The following is a 25,146-nucleotide window of genomic DNA, read 5'->3' on the forward strand; positions in this document are numbered from 1 at the left end:
GGTGTTCTCATTTTCCATTCCTTTTAAATATCTGAACTTATTTTGTACATCTGAGGGAAGAGATTTTAATTATCAACAGAAAATAGAATGATTTTTGAAAGGTTATAATTGTTCCAATGATTGCTGTTCACATTATTCAAGACTAGCTTCTTAGTTGAGTTTATGTTTACCAAACTTACTTTTTCTTGACCTATGCTAATTATGAGGATTAATAGATTAGGTATTTGGAAGCTTTGTTGGATTGTTTGTTACCAAACAAGGTTAAAGTATCTTTTAGAATATTTGATGATGGAAAATGAGCTACTCACTGCCTTACCTAGAGTCGTTGACATCGTTTGTAACATACCCTGCTTTCTTACCCACTTCCAATTAACATGACCCAGAGATTAGATTACAACCCAACCAAAGACTACAACCCAGTCAAAACATTTACCCAATGCTTTTTATAGCAATTCACCTTTAGACTACGAAGTCCAACATGGGGATTCTAAGACACCAGGTTTTTAGAGGTTTATTGTGATTTGAAATTACATTTTCTCCATACTGTGTGTTAATACTTAAAAGAGGAGTGGTTTTTGCTGTCATGATGTGCAATGAATCAAGGAAATCTTCAACCTTGAAAAAAGTCAGATGGAGATTTTCCTTAATCTGTTTTTATATTATGCAAAGCTGAACAGGGCTTTTCTAGACCTTCTCTCAGAAACATTAATTAGAGTAAATGCAATTAGCACCCTTATTAATGCATAATTCTTACATTAATCAGTAGAAGTTTTGCTGAATTAAAGGATTGTCCCAGGTCTTCCCATAAAACAATATTGACTTGGCACGGGAACCAGAAAAAGAAATCTGTTGAACCACAGAGAAAATGAACAGAAACTTGAAGTTTTAGCATTACTTTATCCTGTGGTGGATCTTACCTCCCTCATGCAATGGTTGACTTCCGTTAACTTCAAGGGAGTTTCTCACAGGGCTCATCTGCTGATGGGGATTTCATCCACATTAGCTAAGTGTGACCTGAACTTTGACCATCTTTAGTGTCCCCGATGACATCCTTCTAATTTGGAGGTAAAGTGATGGCCATTTGAACTACCTCTTTGCAATTTTCCAAAGATAAAGAACTTTGGACAAAAGTGGGACAAAAGTGTCCTCGCAGGGATTTAATATAACTTAATAAGTCTTTTTTGAGGTGACATCAGACTCTGCCTGCGTGCTTGTCCCTTTTCAGACTTCTATTTGCCCCAGCTGCGAAAGTAGCTGAAAAACAGGCCCTTGCCCCCTGTTTAGCTTACGGTAATATTTTCAAAGTGATCTAAAGCCAGCACTCCCCTAGCACTTTTCCTGGGGTGCTGCAGGAAAACACCGGGTGAATGCTCCTGCGTGGCCTTTTGAGCATGCACCATGGCAAGGGAGGCCACACATGGTATAACTCCAATTCCTTCAGTGTTGCTACCCGGATCAGAGATCTCCATCTCCTGTCTGCAGGAATAACAAATACTAAGTCTGCAGAGAGGATTGGTGGTGCTTTTCTTTAGAGCCCTGGCAGGCAGAAGGGCCAAGGGATGTCATGGCTAGCTGGTGAGGGGAAGGGATTGTCCTGCTCTCCTCTGTGCTGGGGTGGCCTCAGCTTGAGTACAGGGTGCAGTTTTGGGTGCCACAATATAAGAAGGACATAAAATTATTAGAGAGTGTCCAAAGGAGGGCTACGAAGATGTTGAAGGGTCTAGAGGGCAAGATGTGAGGAGTGGCTGAGGTCCCTTGGTGTGTTCAGCCCAGAGCAGAGCAGGCTGACGGGAGGCCTCATGGCGGCCTGCAGCTCCCTCACTAGGGGAGTGGAGGGGCAGGCGCTGAGCTCTGCTCTCTGGGGACAGTGACAGGACCTGAGGGGACGGCATGGAGCTGGGACGAGGGAGGGTCAGGCTGGGTGTCAGGGAAAGGGTCTGCACCCAGAGGGTGGTCGAGCACTGGGACAGGCTGCCCAGAGATGTGGCCATAGCACTGAGCCTGCCGGAGTTCAAGAAGTGTTTGGTTAACACTCAGACATATGGGCTGATTTTTCAGCAGTCCTGTGTGGAGTCACGAGCTGGACTCAGTGTCCTTGTGTGTCCCTTCCAACTCAGCATATTCTATAATTCTATGGTTCTGTGATTCCTCCAGTCCCATATTCCCTTGCTGACCAGCAGATGCAAAATTGCCCTCAGTGATGAGGGCTCGTGAGGACGTGACTTTGCATATCACAATATCACTTGGTTGAAAGGGAACACAGGACATCTCTAGTCCAACCTTCCACTCAAACCATCTTATCCAGTTGTATAACCAACAGAGTTGCCAGAAAATGGGATAAGTTCCCTGCAGTTAGCTTCCAGTTTAACTTCCTCTGAGAGCACATCTCTCCTTCCTGCCTTCTGAGCAGCTAAATTCATTATTAAGGTGATGGCCTGGCTCCAGCAGTGTGCTCCTCATGCATAGCTGCTTGCCCTGAGGGTGCCAGGATCAGCCTGTACAAAACTTCTTTTGGGACTGGGGTCTGAGCTTGCATTGCTCTCCTGGCACATGTGGCTCCTCTCTGCAACTTCCTATGGAGATCAGCAAAGAGCAGGAGTAAATGGGGCACTCTGATGTTTTTACCCAGTTTAGAAAAAAACTATGCATGAACAAAAATAGATGGAAAAGTCTGGTTTTGTTCCTAGGGTAGCGTTCTTGGGAGCCACTTGAGGGAAAGAGAAAATCAACTTGTGTGCATGTGCAGATCTCACAGTGGAAAGGTCTCTGTTCCCCAAAAGGGTTAATGCAACCTCTCTTTTTCCCCAATAGCTTTGTGGCCCTCACAGCTTTCATTGTGAAATGGGTGCAGGTGTGGGCTATGCTTTGTTGATCACAATCCCTTTTGCAGAGGAAGCTTTGAATATGTTTGACATAATCAGCTCACAGCCTTTGCCCGCACTCTTTCATAAACAGGCCATTTTCACATCCTTTTCATGGGATCCGACAAGCGGAAAAATAATTAATGTTACCTCAGCCTAACAGTGACCCAGCTTTGATTCAAAAAGACGGCATGTTGCATAAACTAACCATTTAATTGAGTGATAGAAAAAGCCCACATGTATCAATTCTGCCTCTGCGTATTATGATTACTGGGGCTTTGCAAGGACTGTGCTCCCTTGGTCATAAAGCAGAGCTTAAATTCAAGCCCATGAGGAGCTTTCAGAAGGACTGAGTGAGCATGAGCCGGGGATTATCCATGTTTACAGTGGCAGGACATGGGAGCAGGGGAATATGTGGGTGCCTAGCCACCACGGCTCATGTTCAGGTGAAGTCCAGGTTATGTCACATATCCTTGTGAATTGAGAGTGGGCAGATATTATCCAACCACAAGACACTTTGGATGCTGAGGGCACTTTGCCACCACATTGCCATGACCTTGAAGCCAAAGATAACCCATATATACCACAGTTAGAACTATACATAATATGAATACGACAGAATCACTCTTAAGTGATCCACCATGAAGATATGTCCAAGATGAATCTCCGTTACATTCAGGTAGGGTCTTGAGGTAGCAGTGGCTCCTCTAATGAACCATCTCCTCTTGTGGTTGCAGAAAGACAGATGTTTCATCAGAAGGTGGACCAAACCAGGAGCCTCTACTGCTAACCACCGTGAGTGACCATGAGAGCAGTTTGCAGGTGTCCTGCATCAGTGGAGTTGTGCCCACCAGGAGTGGTTCAACACAAGCTAATCACTGGCTTACTCAAAGACGGCAGTGGTGGTCACTCATAATTTTTGGGGTGAGGAAGCCATGCTTGGGCTTGTCTGGAAGGCCTCCAGGAGATGTCCAAGGGTCTAACAATGCACTGAGGAAAAGGGTTCCAACCTTTTGCTGCATCTTGCCAAAGATCAGGCCGTGTGCCTTCAGGTGGGGCGACATCCAGGCTCCATGCCATCTTTCAGGAGGAAGGTGCCTTCACCTTTGATGTCTAGCAGAGTCAAAGGGAAGGCAGAGTGAGGCTATCTGAGCCATCAAGAGGAAAAAAAGTCCTTGAATAATACCACCTTCACAACCAACTGTTGAACCCCTCACCTCACAAAACTCCCTGCCAGCAACTCCAACATATGAACAAAAAGCCCTGCTTGCTTAGACAAAAACAAGAGGTACCTCCCCATGAAACAGGAGGGGAAAAGACTGTCTTTTCCCATAGTCTGAAAGCCCAGATACAGCAAGGCTAGAAAAGCACTTAGGCAAAGAGATCAATACTTGTGAAGCACATTTCCAAGGCTTTAGAAGATGCTGTGGTTTCCTGGTGTAAGGACTCCTGCGCTCTGTGTGAGCACAGCACAGGTGGGTGAAATGAAGGCAGTGCATCTTCACAGCTACTCATCCTCAGAAGGCAGCTGGAGAAACATCGCAGGCTGTTTACTCAAAACACCAGGCAGCAGGTTGTCACTGACGTGATGTCAGGTGCCTTCAAGATTAGGTCAGCTAGAAACAGTTATAGGAGCCACAGAGCCTCAGAAACCTTTAGCATTCCCACAATGGGGAATTTTGTGGGGTCTGTAGCAAACATTATTCTAAAAGTGCCATAAATATTGGAGATGCTGGAGCTAGGAAGCAACCTAAGAATTTATTCTTCATCACAGGTCTGTGCTGGCTTTAGTGTCTGATGCTGTCTTGTGCAGGCTGAAGTGGCTCAGGTGGGGAGCTTCATGTCATCTTTTTCTCCCAGTAGCTCTCCATGTTAGCATCTTCTTCCCCTGGCAGCTGGCAATGAATGATGTATTTCAGCTAATTGCATTTAGTTTCATCCCCATTAACACAATCCTCTGCATTTCTCAGCGTCCTTTGACTCTTCATACCTGCAGGTATTGGTCATGCTTCTTGCTTGTCTGCCGCGTTATTCATACTGAATTACTCTCCCCGTCACTCACTATCAGCTTCTTTGTTGGTCTTCTCTGAATATTTTTTTTTTCACAGCTGCCCGTGTGTTTTACAGGTCCAAGTATCCCAGTCTGACACAATGGAGAAGGTAAACCTGAAGAAGAGCCACTGGCCTCTGGCTGTTCACCAGTGGTGGGGATGGCAGCTGTGGTGCAGGAGCCAAGATCTGGTTCCTCCACTGGCCAGTGCACAATGAATGAAGCACCACAGACGAGGCCTCCGTGGTGCTTCTTCTCCAGGAACCAGACCTAGACCGGGTGCTTCAGCTCCCAAATCCATGCTCAGCTGGGGATGGGTGAGCTCCCTATGCCCTGAGGACAGACATGATCTTCCCTGCCTTCCCTGCTCTGCTTACCACCTCTAAATTGAGCCTGCATGGAGTGGGTTTTACTTCTGTTATTTGAGTCTAAAGTGAGCCTTCATGGAGCCATTTTTCCTTGTGTTATTTGAGAGAGAACCATGGGCATTAAAAGACCAGGTGCTTCCCAGGTAGGCAGCCGAAAGCTGAAGGTCTGGAGTGCTGTTCTCTTGTAGGGAAGTTCAAAACATTTAGGGAGGAAACTAGTCAGCAGTTGTAACAAAAAAAAAAAAGCTCCCCAGTGCCACAAAAGACGGATCTCAATAAGATAAAGGAAGGCTTAAATCCCACTAAGAGCCCCAGAGACAATCCTGCAGCCTCCCTGACAGCTCTCGTGCCTGATCCATCTTCATCAGGATCTAGCAAACACACATTCTCCAAGTACCTCGCTATTTTATATAATCAAACACTGCATAATTCCCATCCATTTGCATTTTGGAAGTCAGAAGGCTACAGAATAGGTGCATAATTCTGCCTTTAGAGGAATAAAGCAGGGACAAGCTGGGCAGTGCTGAAATACTCGTCTGAGGGAGACACAGGAAAAATCCTGGCCCTGGTGAAGTTTTATCCTCTGCTGGAGCCAGAATGCGCTTTGAGACATGAACTGCACGAGCTCTCTGAAAGCAGTGTCATCACGTTCACCTTTACTTTGGAGGAGGCTACAGATTTTGCAGCCTGCGGGGATGGCAGCTTGCTTGAGGCTCGATCCTGCCAGCCCTGCTTACAGCGGGTGTTACCTTCCCTGCTTGTTCATTCCCGCAGGAGCCCTGATGGAGTGGGATGCTCTTCAAGATGAAGGTGTGCGTGGGGTGGGGGGATCAGCCCTCGGTGGAAGAGTTCTAATGTGAAATAAGATCAAACATCACTGCCACACCTCTACCTCCAGCGGTTTCAGCCTACACAAGAAAGTGGAACGTGCAAAGGAGCAGAACAGGAGGACTTGTGTTACTGCTGGGAGCATTTGGGGGGGAAAAATGAGAGGAGAGGAAAAAGAAAAAAGGAAAAGGGAAAAGGAAAAGGAAAGGAAAGGAAAGGAAAGGAAAGGAAAGGAAAGGAAAGGAAAGGAAAGGAAAGGAAAGGAAAGGAAAGGAAAGGAAAGGAAAGGAAAGGAAAGGAAAGGAAAGGAAAGGAAAGGAAAGGAAAGGAAAGGAAAGGAAAGGAAAGGAAAAGAAAAGAAAAGAAAAGAAAAGAAAAGAAAAGAAAAGAAAAGAAAAGAAAAGAAAAGAAAAGAAAAGAAAAGAAAAGAAAAGAAAAGAAAAGAAAAGAAAAGAAAAGAAAAAAGAAAAGAAAAAGCTTTGCTTTCTGGTAGTGCATTAATGTCTGGAGCTGAAAAAGCAAATTTGGCTCTGCACTAACACCCATGGACCTAATTGGATTTACTGCCTGAGTGCAGGAAAAATTGAAAAGATTGTAGAAAGAGGAAAGAATTTGAGATTAACATGTACAGCACATTTCAATACAGGTGGTGGGACAATTAGAAATGTAGTCAAGCTCTGGAAAATCTTTATAAACTGGAAGGGATTTAAGTCTGGCTGTGATTTGGTGGAACCCACTATCGCTGGTGTGCCCAGTCCTGATTTTTCTAGACCAACCAGGTGTTGGAAACACAATGTGAAAGGATGGTTTAGCAGCTGAAAGTGTTGAGGAGGGGACAGAAAACGCAGAGGACACTATGTCCCCACTGGCCCCTGGAAAGGGAGAAGGGAGATTTTCCCTTTATCTCCTAGGACTAGAGGCGATGGACTAAGAAACAATGCTGACTACTAAATCTAGGGAGCAATTCATCCATTCCTGAAGGAGACCTCAAAGGGCAAATCAGGTGCATGGCACCGATTTCTCTGCTTCAGCTCAAAAGGGAGGCAAAGGTGACGAGCTCAGACGGAGATGTCTGTGCTGGAAACACCTGAAGTTGGTGAAACTGATCCCACCCTTAGCAGAGATTTGAGTTTTGGTGGGGATCTGACAGCCAGGCGTGTAGGTGGGCAGGGAGGGCAGGATGCGGCTCGCAGGTAAGAGACTGAATTGTACGTGCCTGCAGGTGGGTGTCTGCAAGCGAGTGGGGTGTCCAAGTCCTGTAACAAGCAGGAAAAATACTCTCTGTACAGGCAGAGGAGTCTCTGAGGCAATTCCTCTGCTGCAAGTTGATGTGTTTTTCTATACCTATAGAACCAATACCTCCTAACAGGTGGGGATCTGGCCATGGGGGCTTGGCCAGGCAAAAATCACTTCCAAGGTTGGTTCAGAAGCCACCACCCCTGTGCTTCCAGCATCCGTCCTGCAGTGGCAATGAGCATCGCTTTCTCCTGGTGGAAACTGGATGATAAGTGACTTGAACATCCGTAACACGGATGATATGATAAATGACTTCAACATCCATAACGTGCTCATTGCTCTATGCTCACCGCTGCTCACATATCCCCTAGCAGCAAGGGGCTCATCCATCCACCAAAAATTGGAGGAAATAGCTCTGCAGCCCTCTGAGAACAGGGAGGGCGGACGCTCTCCGAGCATTGCAGCAGCTGTGTGGAGGTGCACAAGTGCAAGCAGCATGTGTTCACGGGGAGCAAGGCTGCTTGGAGAGAGCTCAAACCAGGCTGAAGCAGATCCGTATCACTCCTGGATGCAAACGTGGTTCTGCCGGGGGTATAGAAGGGACCTGAACTGCTGCAATTAGGCTATCAGATCTCCTGAACAGGGTTCAGGGCAGAACACACTTTAACCCTTTCTTCTGAGATAACACTGTGCAAACTAAATGTTGCTGCTGGAAAACCCGAGCAGATTGAGGTGCATGGGAACCAATCACATATTTCTGGTCACTGCAGTGCCCAGCTGCTGGTAGTAATTCTGGCGGGTTCAGCACATTTCCTTTTGCCCTGTGGTTAAGAACAGGGTTTACACACTATGAAAATCCCCTGGGACAGAACCAGTCCCTGATGAGTTGATTTCTGTGGTTTGGAGCGAGGAAAATCATCTGCCACTGGATCCCCTAAGCAGGAGCAATGTTCACCCAGCAGCATCCATGCTCCTGAGCAAAGCAGATATATGTAAGATTTAGGCAAGAAATGTGGTCTGGGGTGCTTTCCTGTAACAACACCAAGGAAGGATGGCTTTCAAACTGTGCCACGGTGTTTCAGGCTGACCTGGCAGGGGCAGGCCAGTTTTGTGATGGAGGCATTGGGAACTGCAGATGTGATCCCTATCTCTGCTGTGGCACGCTGTCATCTGCAGCAGATCACTTCCCCGTGATGTTCCTTGACCCCTTGTGGTAAAACAGGGACAGTGACACTTCCTTGGTCATGCTTGTTTTTGTCTCTTTGGATTGTCGTATTTCCAGAGGGGGAATGAGGCTTTGCATTGTGACGAGCAGCTGCTGGCTGGAAAGAAGCAGCATTAAGAGTTGTGATAAATGACTTTAACATCCAGAACATGCACATTGCTCTAGGCTTACCACTGCTCACATATCCCCTGCAAAGGATAGTTAAAACAAATACAATCCCTTGTTCAATTACACTGAAAACATTCCCTGGTACTTTGAAGGCTCTCCGTGCTGTCTTATCAGCTCTGCTTCCCCACGTGCTGCAAAGGACGGGCTGCAAATGCTGGAGAGGAAGAAAACAGTTTTTGTTTTTTTTTATTTTATTTTCTCCACCAAATTGCTATATTTTGACAACAGCCACTAATGTGTGTACCTATATATTTGTATATACATCCACACTTAGGCTCACGCTGTCTTGGCCACCTAACTGAGCTGCCCTCCACATCCTTGCTCAGGTTTACATGCAAGCAGGGACAAAGCAATCCATACCTTTATCCTGAGCTGAGAGCTCTGGCTGAAGATCCACCAGGAGGCTAAGGTTTATTTTGACTTGCTGACTTGTGGGAAAGCCACAAACTCATGGTGTCTTCACTAGGATCTGATTCCACTCCCCTGAACTCGAGATGAGCTCTGTTTTAATGACTCTCGCTCTCCCATTGCCCAGCAAACGTTGTCCAACCTTCTGCCCCTAAGACATCCGATGGTTTTGATGCTATTGGTGAGTAATAAATTGTGCTCATGATTTCCAAACTGTTGCCCCAGGTGCTGGGGACAGCTTAGGATGCAGCAGGGCTGCTGGCCTAGGGGAGATCTAAAAGCTTGGCCTAAGTTCTCTCTTCAGGCTGCCTCTGCGTTGGATAGATAGAAAGAGGCACCCGCAGAGAGCACCTTGTCTGAGCTTATTTAGGCAGCTTTTTTTTTTTTAGGGTGAGACTGCAGCAGCCAGCTGAGCATCTTCAGTGCTCCTCCAAATCGATAGGGCTGGCTCTGCACTGGTCGGTGCTAAATGGAAACTTGAAATGATGCTTTCAGCTACACGGCAACTAATATAGGAGCACAAAATGGCTCTGTTGGATCGGGCTGCTGATCCCTTTGTCCTGTCTCCAACAGTGCCAAAAGGTGGTTGCCTAGGGAAGACTGCACCATACAGTGGCACCTCCCTAAAATATATTCCTGCACTCCTATACTCTGCAGTCCAGGTGCTTTCTCCCAAAAGATGAGGTCTTTGCAGTTCCTCCCTCCCCGTTGTGTTCCCTTTTCCTGCTTTAGGATCACCAGCCGTGGTCACCCCGAAGATGGAGGGTGAGATGTGAGCCCAGGAAAGGGCCCAGCAGCTCCGCTATTTAATGAGATATAAAACCCAGCGCCACTTGAAGAGGTCCGGGGCCGATTAACCATCCATCCTGACCTGATTTGTCACCGTTTATTGCAAGCATGGCCCGGTCGCATGGCGAGAGCTTTGCTTTGTCAATAAATCCCAGACACAATGGAAGGCAGGGAAGGGAAAATGATCCTAAGAGCCCGGGTGGACAGGGGAGATGCCTTCCGCTCTCCTCCAGCAGCCAATTGCCTGGATCAGACTCGCGATGTTTAATTCACAACTGTGCAATCTCGAGCTCCTTTTATGTGTCCCGGGGCAGTCTCGTAGACACCACCTGAAGTATATTAGAGCCGGGCTGATTATGGGTCTGCTCCAAAGCCCTCTGAAGTCAGTGGGAGTCTTTCCCCTGACTTCACTGTGTTTGGGGCAGGCCCTGGATGAATATCCCTCGGGTGAGACAGTTTAATCATCCATTCAGCAGTACACAAAGCAGATCACATACACTTTTAGCCTGCATTGTATGGTGTTATGAAACGAGAAGATTATTTGATATGATTCAGAGATAGCTCAGGTATAAGGTTAAAAAAAAAAAAAACACAACACCTTTGATGTTTTACATTAGACTTCAGTTATTCCTTGAGGGGCAAATTCTCGTCACCTTACCCAGGTGAATGTTGCGCTCGGTAATTTGGTCAAAAACATTCCACCAGCCTCCTGTATAATAGGAAACATTTGGGGAGGGGGAGTTCAGCTCGATGGAGATTTCTGCCGAGAAGAAGGAAAAAGAAAAGGCAAATCCATGTTTTTCTTCTTCCAACAATCAGAGAAAAAAATAATTGGGAATAAAAGATCGGTTTTGGAGAGATTTTCTAGTAGGACAGTGAAACTGGTTTCTTTTTTTGTCAACATTTTCCCAGTAATTTCAGCCTTCGCCTGGCACAGATGTTTCTGGCTGATGCTTCAACCACCCATTTTACCACCAGCCTGTTCTGATTCTTATCTTGCCTTGCTTGGGTCAAGCCACAAAGCGAAGCTTTGGCCCTCTTGTTCCATGTGCTATCAGAATCAAACTGGCGGCTCCACGAATAAGGGCAGGATTTTGGTTGCATTCAACGCCAGGTGAAATCTGCAGGGCTGGATGGGCCTTGGCTAGAGAAGTTTGATGGTTTTCCATTGCTAGAAACACAGCAGGAACAAGGGCAGGGGATCAGTAGAGCAGCTCCCTTGAACGCTGCTACATCGTTTGAACTGTCCCTAATGATCGCAGGGGACGCATCTCCCTCAACCAGTCTACCAAAGGCAGCAAAACCTTGTGTATGGGCACAACGTGGCCAGCTTTCATGGGCTCGATGAGCGACAGCACAAATCAAAAGCCTCCTCCTTCAGAGGAGATGCAAACCGCAGTCCCCGGCCAGTAGCAGTAATTGAAGCCCTCTTTCCAAAAGAGTTGGCGGGCGATGAAACCCAGCGCGGATGGCTGTGTTCTGCCTCTTGAATCCCCTCCCACCGCCCCACAATATATTGGGTTTTGCTGGGGGTGGGGGGTTTAACTTTTTCTGGCACGAGAGCTCCCTTTGTTGATAGGAGCCGGGTCTCCTCTAGGGGACGGGGCTGATCCAGCTGTACTGGCAAAGCCTTTGTACTGTGGAGCAGCTCAAGTGCAGACCTGCAGTGGGTGCCTGCCCGAACCTTTGCTGGCACGCCGATAAGGCCAGCGCCGAGCAAAGTTAAACGACCCCGTGCTGGAGAAGTGCCACACGTAGGAGCCAGCAAAGCATCCGTGTTACCGATCCAGCGCATCTCTTGAAACGCCTTTGGACTGTGCCTCTTTGCTGCCTTTTGTAGGAGCTGTGTGCGTGCGATGAGCAGCTGGGAGAGCCACCGGCCTTGGTTGGGGTATCGGGGGGGCACAGGCGTTGTGGGGCTGAGGAGCCAGGCGGTTGTGCTCAAAGTCATCAGCACAACCGTGGCTTCACATCAGGTGTGGCTGTGCTGGCCTGGTTGAGGTGGCATCTTGCTGGCACAGCCTGGAGCTCAGGAGGTTCCCTGAGCAGGGATGGAGCCTGGCAAAAAAGGATCCCCAAAAGTCTCCTTGGGCATCTCCAGGAGCCTCCTGGACATGGTAACGAGCTCCCTGCTCGTGGTGGCCCTGCTGGGGCAGAGCTTGGAGCAGAAGGACCAGCGCAAGAGGTCCCTTCTACCTCAGCCATCGTGTGGTTCTGGGAAGAGCAGAGGACCCCAAAGATGAGCCCTCCCCAAAGGATGGATAATTCTCCCCACATCCCTGTGGCCTGGCGCAGGCTGGGAAGAGGCTCATTGTCATGGAGAGCTGCCCGGCCCATGCATGGCCTTGGCATTTAGAGGGGAGTGGCGGCTCTCAGGGTGGGACCAGCAGGCTAATTGCCTTTGTCTTCCCCCTCCTTCAATAGGGGAATCACGGTAAATCCCCCAAACCCATGACAATAGCCCTGCCGCTTTTAAGTGCCTTTCATTAAACTCAATCCTCCTGCCCTCGCTCTCCCAAGATCTGGGCGTTGCTCATTAAAAGAAGAGTCTCTTGTAATGACAAAAGGAAACCTAAAAGGCTGCCATTAGCTCATTCACTCGGCTCCCCTCTGCAGAGTAGGTGCCTATGTGCTGAATGCTGCTCTCAAAGTGTCCCTTGGGCAGGTTCCTTTATCATGAGCGCTGCAGCTTTGGGGGCGGCGTGGCCGCAGGAGCCCTGACTCCAGCTGAGGGCTCACTTTCCCTGGAGGGAGCAGGATTTGGTGCTCAGGGCAGGAAAGGTGCCGAAATCAACCCTTCCCTGGCCCTGCTCTGCCTATCTCACCAGCTGGGATCCGCAGGAGCAGCCGTTTATCGGGTCTGCTTACAGAAACATCAGCTGGTGGAAGCGGCAGAAGGAAAATCCCGAAATAAATCCGGGTGGAAGAACACGGGCTGGATGCACGCCCTGCTTGCTGGGGTCGGACAAGAGGCTGGTGGAGCTGGGAAGGGTGAAACAGCCACACGGGGACACGGGTGAGGGGTTCCCGGCTTAGCTTAAGGTCTGGCTCTTTTAAAGGGTGAAGGGATCCCTCCACCATTGCTGGATCAAACTCAGCAGCCCCAAATCCAAAGCTCTGCCACACCTGGCATGACTGAACCCGGGCAGGACACAACTGACCAGCTCGGCATTTTGCTAGTGGCAAGCTGCCCTCTCCTTCCCGTTATCGCTACCACGGCATCACCCGAGACACAATTAAAAATCAAGCATGCGGAGGAATTACCCCTAAAGCCAGGGAGATTGTATCTCTGCTGGGAAGGGGAGAGCGAGAGGGGGATGAGGCAGGAGTCGCCAGCCGCCCACTGGCCTCAGCTATTGCCCAAACGCCGGCCAGGGCTGGGGAAAGTGCTTGATCCCGATCCCAAGCACATGGAAGTCATCTGACGTTTTGTCACGGTTTCCTTGCATTTGGGATCGGGCCGGGAGTTTGTCTTGCATCACTAGCAGAGACGTTATGCAGGTAGCCAGCGAGGAGGCGAGGCGCTGCATCGCACTGCCAGTGATTTTCTTTTCCGAATAGCCTGCAGGGATGGCCTTACATCACGCCAGCTGCACGGTATGGTTAATAGCTTCAATTTTGTGCTTAACTTTATCGCTGGGTTCCTCGAGAAGACGTTTATATCGACGCTCTGTGGCCACACAGAGAACCCAGCAAACGGCTCATGCAAACGGCTCATGCAAACGGCAAGAATTCGAAATTTAGGGCTTTGCAGAAGGGATGCTATGGGATGGATTCTCCCCTGCCAGCAGCAGGGATTAGGAAGGATTCTCAGGAGCGGCTGTTTACAGCAGACGGCTTGGCCTGGCCCGCTAGGTGACCCGTCCCTTTAGGCAGGTGCAATCCAGCTTGAAAAATGGATTTTTCAAAGTGCTGGAGCCAAGGCAGTCAGGCTCAGGCTTCATAACTACCCCCTGCTAGCCAGTGCCAAGCTGGAAGCAGCCCTTCCTTCTTTTACTTGGGCAAGCTTTTATTATTTTGACCAAACCAGGCTGAAAAAAAAAAAAAAAAAAAAAGAAAGTAATAATTCAGATCACTGGCAAAAATAAACAAATAAAAAAAAAGCCCAGAGTGCCCACTCTGCAGAGTGAGACGTCAAAAGGCCGCCAGTCAGCTCATATGCATCTCCTTCAAGCCGAGGGCAGTTTCCTTCTTACTGCACAGATGAAATTGTTCATAAATCTTTGCACCTTTTATCCCAAACCACGTGAAAGGAAAACCTGTCTCCCGCAGAGCTTCGGAATGCCTCAAACGTACCGAGGAACAACCAGGCAAAAAAAATCTAACAATTGTTAACGTTTTATTCCCAACAGCTGTTCAGCCTGAACAGTTTCATTAATACACTAACAAAACCAACAAAAACATCAAAACAAATAAAACAACAACAACAAAAAAAGAAGGGGAAACGGAGTAAAATAAACTTTAACAAAGTTTAAAACATTATAAATAAGTACAGCTCCAGAGCATAATTTACAAATATAAAACCACATAGAAACATATGTACAGAAGAGTTACATTACATACAAATATGTATAAAAATACCCCAGTGTTTATTCTCGTGCTAAAGCTGCATGGCTAGAGTTATCTTTGGTACTAAGCTCGGGGGAAAAAGATTGTTTTACAAAACATGGCCCTAGCTGTACAATACGCCGTACACAGGAAGACCAGAGCGAACCTCTGAGAGTTTTGGGGAGGTTTTGGGTGTTTTTTTTTTCCCAAAGTGTCCTCCTGTACATTGCATATTGCAGGAGCAGGGCAGAGAGAAAGGGCTTACAGAGGCAACTGCTGGCAGAAGAAATTTTTAATACATTGTACAAGGCACTTCATAAGAAATCTCTTCATTTTTTTTCCTGTTCTCTTCTAAGACTCACTGGATGTCTACTTGGTTCTTGCTGATAACGTTTAATGGTTATAGTTTTTCAGCTTCTTATTCTACATTCAGGATTCGAAACCTCAGAAAACTTGAATTCAGTTCACTTTCATCTGCAGAGCTTAGAGGGCAAGCCATCTAAAGCACCTAACGTTTTCCAGGATGGAGAAAAGACTTTGCATCTGCCTTCTGCTGGTGTTCGTGGGGTGTTCTGGTTTTAAAAGGTGAGAAGCTCTGTCTTCCTGGAAGAACTCCTGGGAAGTGTCCACATTGAAATGCTGTTTGCCAAAAGCATACGGTCCTCCATGCTGCCAAACACGCCTGCATCTCCCGTTCCCTTTGCAGCGCTCGCTGGCTGCCTGCCCCAGCGCCCTACACCTCTGTTCCATCCCGGGTGTAGATGAGGCTGTTAACCGTGAAGTTGTAGTAGTGGTTGTACTGGGCTCCCTGGCTGCCGCTGCTGGGGTGGAAGGAGCTGTAGTAGGCAGGGGAAGGTCCTGCAACTCGCTGCAGCTGTTCTGGCGAAGGCACCTCCTGAGAAGAGCTGCTGGAAGGGGTGAAAGTGCCACTGCTCAGCTGTCCAGCAGAGAAGTTCCTGTGATGCAGGTCACTGCTCAGCCCCCCTGTCAGCCGGCCGCCTCCGCCGCTCAGGGAGCTCATGCCGCTGAAGAAGGTGCTGAGGCAGCTGGGGGTGGATGAAATGATACCGGAGGGAGAGGAGCTTTTCGGATGGTCCCTGGCGGAAGGCGAAGGGTCCAGCTCCGGGGGTGGGCTGGTTCCACACGGTTTGCCTCCAGCTGCAATGGGTCGTTCTTCCTCTGTTTTCAGGGCCCCGAGAGAGGAGGCTGCAGACGCGCTCGCAGGGGTGTTGGGCTCCGAGCGCCGCTTGCGTTTGCGGCGGAAGTTCCCATTGTCAAACATCTTCTCGCAGTTGGGATCTAAGGTCCAATAGTTTCCTTTCCCTGGTGGGAAACAGGAGAAAGAAGAGAGAAAGTCAGCCTCTGTGACAGCGAGCCCTGCTGCAGAAAAATAAGCCATATTCGTGCTCTGCCCCATCAGCACAGCACCCGCACCTCTCCTACAATTTTCTTCCTCTGCCTGTTGTCCAGTACAAGAACCCAAATCCTGGCCCCAAGACATTATCACCTTCCTATGTCCCCTTCTTATGGCCATGAGAACCTTAATGCCACACAGAAAAGAACCTCCCCACCACTGAGATGCCTCAACCTCCCTAGAGGATCTCCACCTCTACCTCAGACCAGGCTGAAGGGAACACAAAGCAGGGCTCCGGCTGCCTCACAGCAAACAGGGGCACCCACACCTCGGCCATGGCTGATGAAATGGAGACCCTGCCACGGCTCTTCTCAGAAGAGCTGCTGGAAGGTGGGCCTGCAGATCCAGGTACACCAAGGGGCCAGCAAGGCCAGCAGCGCTGCGCAGTGCTGCAGACAAGGTGCCATGTCACTTTGAGGTGCCATTAGCTGTCCCCACACACCTCTTGCATGTGGCTAATGAGAGCAGCGACCCCACAGCGTCCCCCCGGAGACCCCAGCCCTACATGTCCCCTCCCTGCCCGGCTTCACCAGCACCGTGGCAGCACACCCCAGCACTACGCCCACTCCTGGGCACCGGCTGCGCCCCGGGGCTGGGCCGGTGAGCGCGGGGCAGGGAGGGGAGCCGTGAATCATGGCCGAAGGATCCGAGCCTTGCACAACCGGCACTCCCGGCCTCAGCCCACCCGGCCTGCCCGGGCAGGGGGACGGAGGGCTGGGGTCAGCCATCACCTCCAGAGGGGACAGCAGCAGGGGTGAGGAGGGTGAAAGGAGCCCCATGTCCTCTAAAGGGAGCAAGGCAGGGGGAGGTCTCCTCATGGAGACCAGGCTTGAGGGGCTAAGGGCACCCGGTCTCCTCATAGGGCTGTCCCGGGGAAGTACAAGGAAGCCTGGTCTCCTCAGAGCAGGGCTTGAGGGGACAAGAGAGACCTGAGGGGACAGAAGAGCCTGGTCTCCTCACAGTACTGGGCTTGAGAGGACAAGGGAGCCCTGAGGGGACAAGGAAGCTTCGTCTCCTCACAGCACTGAGCTTGAAGGGGTCGGGGGAGCTCAGTCTCCTCACAGCAGCGACTGTGAGGGGACATGAGAGCCTGGTCTCCTCAGTGCTGGGCTTGAGGGGACAAGGGAGTCCAGAAGGGATAAGAGAGCCCTGAAGGGACAAGGTAGCCCTGAGGGGACAAGAGATCCTGGTCTCCTCGCAGTACCTGCTGTATGGGGACAAGGGAACCTGGTCTCCTCGGTGCTGGGCTTGAGGAGACAAGAGAGCCCTGAGGGGACAAGGCAGCCTGGTCTCCTTACAGCACCGACCATGAGGGGACAGGGGAGCCCTGAGGGGACAAGGGAGTCCTTAGGGGACAAGGGAACCCTGAGGGGACAAGAAAGCCTGGTCTCCTCACAGCGCTGATCATGAGGGGACAAGGGAGCCCTGAGGGGACAAGGGAGCCTGGTCTCCTCAGTGCTGGGCTTGAGGGGACAAGGGAAACCTGAGGGGACACAAGGGAGCCCTGAGGGGACAGGAGAGCTCTGAGCGGACAAGACAGCCTGGTCCCTTCACAGCACCGATCATGAGGGGACGAGGGAACCTGTTCTCCTCAGCGCTGGGCTTGAGGGGACAAGAGAGCCCCGAGGGGACATGTGAAACTGGTGTCATCGGTGTCAGCCCTGATGGACAAGAGAGCCCAGAAGGGGACAAGGGAACCCTAAAGAGGGGACACGGGAGCCCTGAAGGGGACGAGGGAGCCCGGAAGGGGACAAGAGAGCCCTGAAGGGGACGAGGGAGCCCTGAGTGGACACGGGAGCCCTGCAGGGGACACGGGAGCCCGGTCCCCTCACCCCGGGGACCCCAGGGGGGGACTCTGCGCCCTCCGCCCGCCCCCCACCGCCGCGCCCGGCCTCACCGGGGTCGTCCTCGTCGCGGGGCACCTTTCGGAAGCAGTCGTTGAGGCTGAGGTTGTGGCGGATGCTGTTCTGCCAGCCCGCCTTGCTGCGCTTGTAGAAGGGGAAGTTCTCGGCCACGTACTGGTAGATGTGGCTGAGGGTCAGCTTCCTCTCGGGGGCGCTCTGGATGGCCATGGCGATCAGCGCCGAGTAGGAATAAGGCGGCCTCACCAGCTTCAGCAGCTCCTCCTGGCTGGCCAGGCTCAGCCAGCTCAGCTCCGCGCCGCCCGCCGACGGCGACCCGGGGGCCGGGGGGGAGCCCACCAGCTGCCCGCCCCTCGAGCAGCCGTACGAGCCCGGCGGCAAGAAAGGAGCCGCGGCTGCCGCTGCTGCAGCCGCTGCGGAGCCCGGCGGGGGGCCCTGCAGGTAGGGAGCGGGGCTGTTCATGCCCCACAGGTAGCCGGCGTTAGCGGGAGCCCCGTAATCCCCCAGCCCGTAGCCCCCCGCCCGCTGCCCCGACGAGGCGGCGGCGGCGGCGGCGGCGGCCGCGGCAGCGGCGGCGGCGGCGGCGGCGCCGGGCGGGTGGAGGCTGGGCTGGGGGTAGACGCTGAAGTTTTCTCCGCAGTACACCGCCATCTCGGGGGCTTCCTGAGCGCTGCGGGGTTGAGGGGGCACCGGGGCGGCTGCCGGCGCCGAGGGTCTGGGCTGCGCCTGCTGCAACTCACCGGCGCTCATAATCCCTGGCCATGCAGGGCCGGCCGGAGCTTGCTTTCTCTCCCTCCCCCCCCCAAAAAAAAAAAAATCTCGGGTCTTCCTTCTTCTGGCTTGGACCCACCGCCCTCCCCCCCACCTTCTCGACAAAAAAAAAAATAATATATATATATATATAATAATAATAAAAATCCCAAAGGGGGGTTGCGGAGCGCCTTGCCTTATAGGCGCTGCCCGTGTGCCCGGCCTCCCCGCCCGCGGCCGCGGGGCGCAGCCAGTAGCGCGGCTCCGGAGGCGGAGGGGGGCAAGGCCGGGCCCCAAAAGCGGCCATGGGGGAGGGACCCGGCTGGGCAGGGGTGGGGGGAGCTGTGGGGTTTGGCCCCCGGAGGGATCCCTCCCCTCCCGGCCCCGCCGCCCCCTCCCCGGGGTCTCCGCGCCGAGCCCCCGCACCCCCCGGGGGCGATCGTCCCCGAGCTCTCCGGTCCCAAAACGGGGGTTTTTGGGGGGGATCGGCAGCGCCGGGGGTGCCCCGACGGGTGTGGGAAGGGTGAAAATCGCTTCAAATCCTCATTTAGCCGGCGCTGAGATCGCGCCTAATTGAGCTTTAGGAGAAGGAATTGCCCGAAATGAAGCAAACAAACAAACAAACAGCATCCAGCGCTCGTACCGCGGGAGGAAAGGGCTAATAAAAGTTGATTTTCGCCTATCTGCGTGCAGGGGGGATTTTAGGGAAAGTGGGTCCTTGTGAAGGGGGAAGCCCTTGGGATTCACGGGGTCCGGCACCGCGGGGTTTATAGGGGAAGCTGCGGGGATGCGAAGCCCCTCTCGTCCGGGACAAACACCAGAAGCACACGGAGAGACGCAAAAAACTACGGCCGATGGTGCAGGAGAATTTAGAGAGCCTTTGTCAGTCCCTTTGGAGATGTAAATCCCCGGGTCTTAAATATGATTGTTATTCAATTCCGTTTTCTGCTGATAAAAATGGGTAAAAATCCCCTTCCCAGGTACAAGTGCGAAGCCCCCGGGCTGCCAGCACCGGGTGCCTTGATGTGACATCGGGGCTTGGGGGAGAGAAGACTGTTTGGAGAAAGTCCCCTCGTTTTATTCCTTCGATAAAACAGTTTAAAAAACACAGGTAAAACCCTGAAGCTGGACCGGGGCAGCTTTCCCGGGCTCGCTCAAATCAAGAATATTCATTCCCTGTGTGATCTAAGCAGGGATGTAACGATGGGAGGATTTTTGTCATTTTATTTCGTTTTGAAACAAGTGGGCAAGTTTGGGGATGGAGAAAAACTTAAAAGTGAGTGTGACAAAGAAGTATGATTTTGGGTTTCCTCCTTTAATCATAAAGGGAGGGTTTTTGTTGTTGTTTTTCTATAGTTATTTTGTTTCTTTCTGTCTTCAACTATTACTGACAATTTTGTTTTGTATCTCTTTGGGAAAGAAGTTGCCATCCGTCTGTGTGTGCGTGTATCTGGGTAGTGAGAGCAGCAGGAGAAAATGTCACATCATGTTTTGCAAGGTGTCTTTTCCCTTCCCTGCTTCCTTGCCTGTAAACATTTATTATTTCTAACAGCTCCGCAGCGTGTTGGAGAAGGGTCGCGCTGGAAAATGCTCATTTGCAGTTTGACCGGACAGCGGGCATCCAAAGCAAGAAGTTTATCGGCAACTCACAGCTAGAAAGGGCATCTGAAGGACAAGAAGCAGGTAGATCTTTAAGCACGATTTTCCTCTCAGAAAAAAAAGAAGAGCTAAGCTGAAAATATTATTCTATAAAATTACAAAAAATAAAAAAATAAAAAAAATCAGCGTTTATCCATTCACTTAAAAAGCCTGTGATCGGTGAGGGAGGGAGAGGAGCCGGAGCGGTATCGCCGTATCACTCAAAATTGGGGTTTTCGCTTCAGGGATTTGATGGATTTGGGCAAAGGCAGAGCCATCTAGAGGAGCAGCCTGGCTATTGCGAGGCGGGGAGGCAGTTTCCCTCAGAGGCATGGTATGCTGCCTTCGAGTTTTCTTTAGTTGATTCCTCTGCTTCCAACAAAGGAAATGGGTGAGAAAATAATGCTGAATTAGCTCTAATAAAAATGCGTGTCCTCAGAAAACTCCAGCATGCTTTCCCAAACACTAGGGAATATGAAACAAAAATAGCTTTGGAGAGGTTATTACATAGCCAGGATGGCATGGATATGCAAACCAACACTTAATTTTAACAAGTGGAGCTTTGATGGTGTGATGGTTTTGAAAATGTTTAATTTTCTTAATGCGTTTATCCTGTGAGTAGCACACAGCCTTGCCTCAATACATCGCCGGCTCTCAGTACAAACCTGTTGCTGTTCCCTTTTGCCAAGGCACGAGGAAAGCAATGTTAAGAGAGCTCTGCCTCTGTGCTTTCCAAACAGTGCTTTTTTTCCAGAGAGGTCTGGGCGACGTCTGCCTTTTAGAGACACGCGGAGAAGCTGGCAAGCGAGGTGCCGAAACACAAAACTGAAATCATTTCCAAGGTAAGAGGCTGAGGCTACTGTCCATCACTGCGAGCAGACTCGGAGCTGAGCTTGAGCAATGCTGTGAAATTCCTCTGTTATTACTGACTCACTGGGACATTCGTTAACATTGGCATTGCGAGCATGGCAGCAAGGTCCACGGGGCCGAGGGGCCCATGGCATGTGGGAGTCGGGGCTGGAGCATATCCCCAGCCAGCTGCGATTACGTGCGAACCTCCCCAGCGAGCTGCCTTTGAAAAGGTTTCAAGGCTTCCTGAGGAAATGTGCTTCGGGAGAGTGAGGTCCTCCCCGTCCCGGCGTTGTGGCAGTGACACCGCCAGCTTTGGGGGTGTGCTGGTCCTTTTCTTTCCTGCGGCCAGCTCTTTTCTCCCTGGTGTAAGACACTGTCTTTGCCTCTAAGGCCCTATCCTCTGAACCTATCCTCCGAACATGTAGGTACAGGCTTAGCAGTGCTGCTGTGAATCTCAGGTGCGTACAGCTGAACGCGGAAACCTGAAAATGCTTCAGACCTGAGCACCCAGCCTCGCAGCAGGAACGGATACCTGCACCCAGCGGGGTTTCTCTCCGTTTTTCAAGGATGCTGAGGTCTCGCCACAGTGATGGTGGTAGAGGAGTGAGACTCAACAGCCCATCTGGGTGCTGTTGGCTTTTCTTGGCTTTTCTCGTAGGAGAGACCAGAATCTCTTCAATGGCTCCGAACTGCTGCAGTGAAGCAGGAACCACAGGTTTGGTTTGTTTTGGCTGCATTTGCAATATAAGTCTCACTTTCTCCCTAGGGCTGACAAGAGGCAAGGCAGTAGCTCTGTGGCCCAGATATAAAAGAACCCTTCATGTGCAGATTGTATCTCTCTCCAGAGACACCAACAAAATTGGGAATATGGGGACAATATGGGAGAATTAACTTTTCTCTTGCAGTGGTCCAGGATGGTGGCTCCCCTTTATTTCTTCAAGAATATCAGCGAGGGGTTGACTGAGAACAGCTCAAATAAATTTTAAGGCCATGCATAGTACCACTCCCTTATTTACAGCTAAGCCTGCCCCTTCCCAGCTTTTGTACTTTACATCCATTAATCTGCTCTATGAAAATCTCTTTTTTTTTCACTCACCCTCTGATTTGTTCCATAAATGGGGAAGGGAGAGAGAATATCTGATGGTGGGCAATAGATGTTTCGCTGCAGTGATTCTGGGAAAGGTGTTCTGTGTACGTGTATACAGGCTGGAGTAATTTTTATCCCTTACCTAAGGAGAATACTGCATATTCCTCCCTCCCTGTATCTAGTCATCTATTGGACTGAAGTTCTGGCGATCAAATTTTGCCAACTTACCTTGTGATAAGATCAGAGGCTTTCAACCTTTCTTGATTTTTCAGACCCTACAACATTTCCTGGGGAGGTGTCCTCATTCCACGATTTTTCAGGCTACCGACAACAGGCTCGGTTGGGTTTTGTTTCTGGTTGCTGCTCACGGTCTCCTTAAAAGCAGTGCAGGCTGCCGACTGAGAACCGGTGAGAGATGGTTGGCATTTTGGAACAGCAAATATTTTCCCGGTGTGTTTATATGGCCCTGAGTGTGATGGAGCCCGCGGAGTCTGCCATAAAGCAAGGGATAAATCATAATTTATTGCAAGCTGCAGTTACTCAAGCTCTTTAGGCTGTCTTGGGTGAACCTCATCGCTGAAAGGAGCAGTTCTGCTCTGCGTCCACTCCTGGCTGCTGCTTCTGCCTGCTGAGCATGCAGAAGTGTTCCTGTGGGGAACAGAAACGGATCCAGGTCTAAAGAAACACCTTTTCCCAGATCTTTTTTTTTTTTTTTTTTTTTCTTTTTCACCCTTACTATGTTCGTTTTAGCCGGGGCCACTGCCCTGATGCAGTTCACTACTTGGCCAAAGAAATTCAGAACAAGGAGAAGTGGAATTGCATCCCCTGGCGCTGGGGTTGCTTCAGCCTGGGGCTTGAGCCCTCCCGACCCTAAAAGCCAGGCAGAAAGCTGGCTTTCTGCCTCCCCTACGACTTTCTTCCCTCTCTGCAGTCAGTGGGTGACTTTCAGATTCAAATCAACCTAGCCCTTTTCTGAATAGGAGCTTGTTAGCGACTGATTAGCCAAAGTTTTGATAAAAGCTTCTTTGTTTGTAACCTCTGTAAGCTACTGGTAGCTGTACTCATAATAAAAGTGGGATTAAATAGACACCTTGGGAGTGAGGCAAGCGGGAATCGCAGGGTTTGGGGGAACAAGGGGATGGGGTCAGGTTTCAGCAGCTCAGTGTGTCACAAACCGGACTGGGAGCAAAGCCTGACTTTTTGGGTTTGGATTTGTGAGAGAAGAAGGAGAGGAGGTGGGAGACAGCGAGAAGTCAGCTGCTTGCAGCTGGATCAGGCACACGCTTTAGGTATTAGGAACAAGTCTGCAGAAGCTCTCAGCACTCTGAATTCCTCCTGCCGGCTCGAAGAGCATCCTCTTTTTGGGCTGAAGAGTCATAAAAAGTATTTAAAGATCCCCACTCCGATCCCACAAACAGTCCCTCCTCATTTTATTTTTGCAACAGTTAAAAGATCTTCCTGACAGCGAGGTGTGACTAACCTGGCAGTATCAGATCGTGTCTTTTCTGGGAGCAGTGGATCCTGTTTAAAGCTGGAACCTGACCCGGACTGAAATAAAGCAATGTATTTGTATTTTCCATGTTCTTGTTTTCATTAATATGGGATATCACAATGGGATATTTGAAATGGAACGTGGTGCTCTGTGCTGGTTGCTCTATACTGATGACTCTCGTACAATAAGGTGAAGGCCAACATTTTTGGTCTTAATCCATCTGAACACGCCACCTCTGCCCTGGAATGAGTAATGGAAGCAGAAGAAAGTAAAGATAAATTTCTGGTCGGCTAAGGTAAAAATAATCGAAACTGTTAGTAGATAAAGGCAGTAGCCACCACCACCAGCACCACAAGGAAATGGTGGAGTATTAAATTAATATTTCTTTTCCATGTTTGTTTGGGGGAGAAAATCAGATAGTGTATTAGTATCAAGTTCTGGTGAAAGAACATTTTGGGCTCTATTAATAACTAGAGATGATGTTAAAAAGCAACCACAGAAGTGAAATATTTTATAATTAGCCAGTCCAGGTAATTTATAGCCAAGAGTTTCGTAACTCTTGGAACCCGAATGTGTTGGAATATAAATGCTGATTTTTCATTTTGGGACAGTGAAAAGATTTTAGAGGACTATGAAAACTGATATCTGCTTGCTATTTAAAAGGACTGGGAAAATGATGTGGGTAATACTAAGACTGTTAGCCTGTCACAGGCAAGAAATAGTGGACACATCACTCGGTGAATGATTTATTAAAAGGAAAGCATAAAATTGATGCAAATGAGTGTGCATATATTGAAAACAAGCTTTGTCAAATCAAATTGCCATTGTTTTCCTCTAAGAGAAGCAACTCTTGTCACTGATTTTTGGAAGTGCTTGGTTGATACTACATTGGAGGTGGATTAGAAAAAAAAAAAAAAAAAAAAAAGTTAAGTGCAAATTAAGTGGATCTAACTGGTTAGAGATATCTCAGAATGTCACAGTGAAAAATGAATCCTTGAGTCTATTTGCAGGGAAATCCTTTGGAAACTGGTTCATTTTTCTGTCATTGATTTGGGGGGAAACCAAAGAATCATTGTCAACTGAATTGGTAGGAATCTAAAACTGGAACTATGTGTATACATGCAAATAATGAAGAGGACACGAGTCTGCCACCGTCTCCACATGGGAACTGGGAGCAGATGGGTAGGATGTATTTTGATATGGAAAAACAAAAGCGTAGAAAGAAGAACAAAATCTGAGACTGACAAAGTGATGGAGACCATCCTGGAAAATAATTATATTTCATAAAGTAGTTGTGGTTCTTGTGAATAATCAGCTGCTCCTTGTTGTGACCTTGGGGTGAATGCAGCGTTGGAATAAGGAAACAATTTCATATTGGTGCTGTACTGAATTATGATAGTGCCTGTAAAAACATGAGTAGCAGGGGAAAGTGATAGGGATGAAGTTCTTTACAATTCAGTCAAGTTTATTTATTTATTTATTTACAAAAAAATATATTTTTTATTATTTATTTTTTTACAATTTAGTCAAATACAGAGGCGGGAAACTTTCAAATGTGTCAAATGTTGCA

At 49.5% G+C, this 25,146-nt stretch overlaps 1 protein-coding gene and 1 long non-coding RNA gene across 3 annotated transcripts; one reads left to right on the plus strand and one right to left on the minus strand.

The window, feature by feature from the left end:
- Positions 1 to 14,253: 14,253 nt before the first annotated feature.
- On the minus strand, positions 14,254 to 18,619 carry FOXI3 (forkhead box I3). Its single transcript, XM_027455762.3, has 2 exons — positions 17,793 to 18,619; positions 14,254 to 15,804 (listed from the first exon to the last, which is right to left on the minus strand). Exons 1-2 carry the CDS (start codon positions 18,505 to 18,507, stop codon positions 15,215 to 15,217), a joined length of 1,305 nt encoding a protein of 434 aa, XP_027311563.1. The 5' UTR covers positions 18,508 to 18,619; the 3' UTR covers positions 14,254 to 15,214.
- Positions 18,063 to 23,786, plus strand: LOC113843441 (uncharacterized). Of its 2 annotated transcripts, none has more exons than XR_003496731.3 (5): positions 18,063 to 18,198; positions 19,488 to 19,618; positions 20,060 to 20,190; positions 20,900 to 22,492; positions 23,530 to 23,786. It is a non-coding gene; the product is annotated as an uncharacterized lncRNA (long non-coding RNA). The 2 variants fall into 2 exon arrangements; XR_011809286.1 differs by having other exon boundaries at positions 20,900 to 20,987.
- The last annotated feature ends 1,360 nt before the right edge of the window (positions 23,787 to 25,146 follow it).

Source organism: Anas platyrhynchos, chromosome 4 (assembly GCF_047663525.1).
Source record: "Anas platyrhynchos isolate ZD024472 breed Pekin duck chromosome 4, IASCAAS_PekinDuck_T2T, whole genome shotgun sequence".
Lineage (NCBI taxonomy): Eukaryota > Metazoa > Chordata > Aves > Anseriformes > Anatidae > Anas > Anas platyrhynchos.

Bases quoted from the DNA above. Each gene is read 5' to 3' on its own strand.
- FOXI3 (XM_027455762.3), bottom strand. From the start codon at position 18,507: ATGAGCGCCGGTGAGTTGCAGCAGGCGCAGCCCAGACCCTCGGCGCCG. The intron at 15,805-17,792 runs GTGAGGCCGGGC...GTTTCCCACCAG, and splicing joins CCGCGACGAGGACGACCCCG to GGAAAGGAAACTATTGGACC.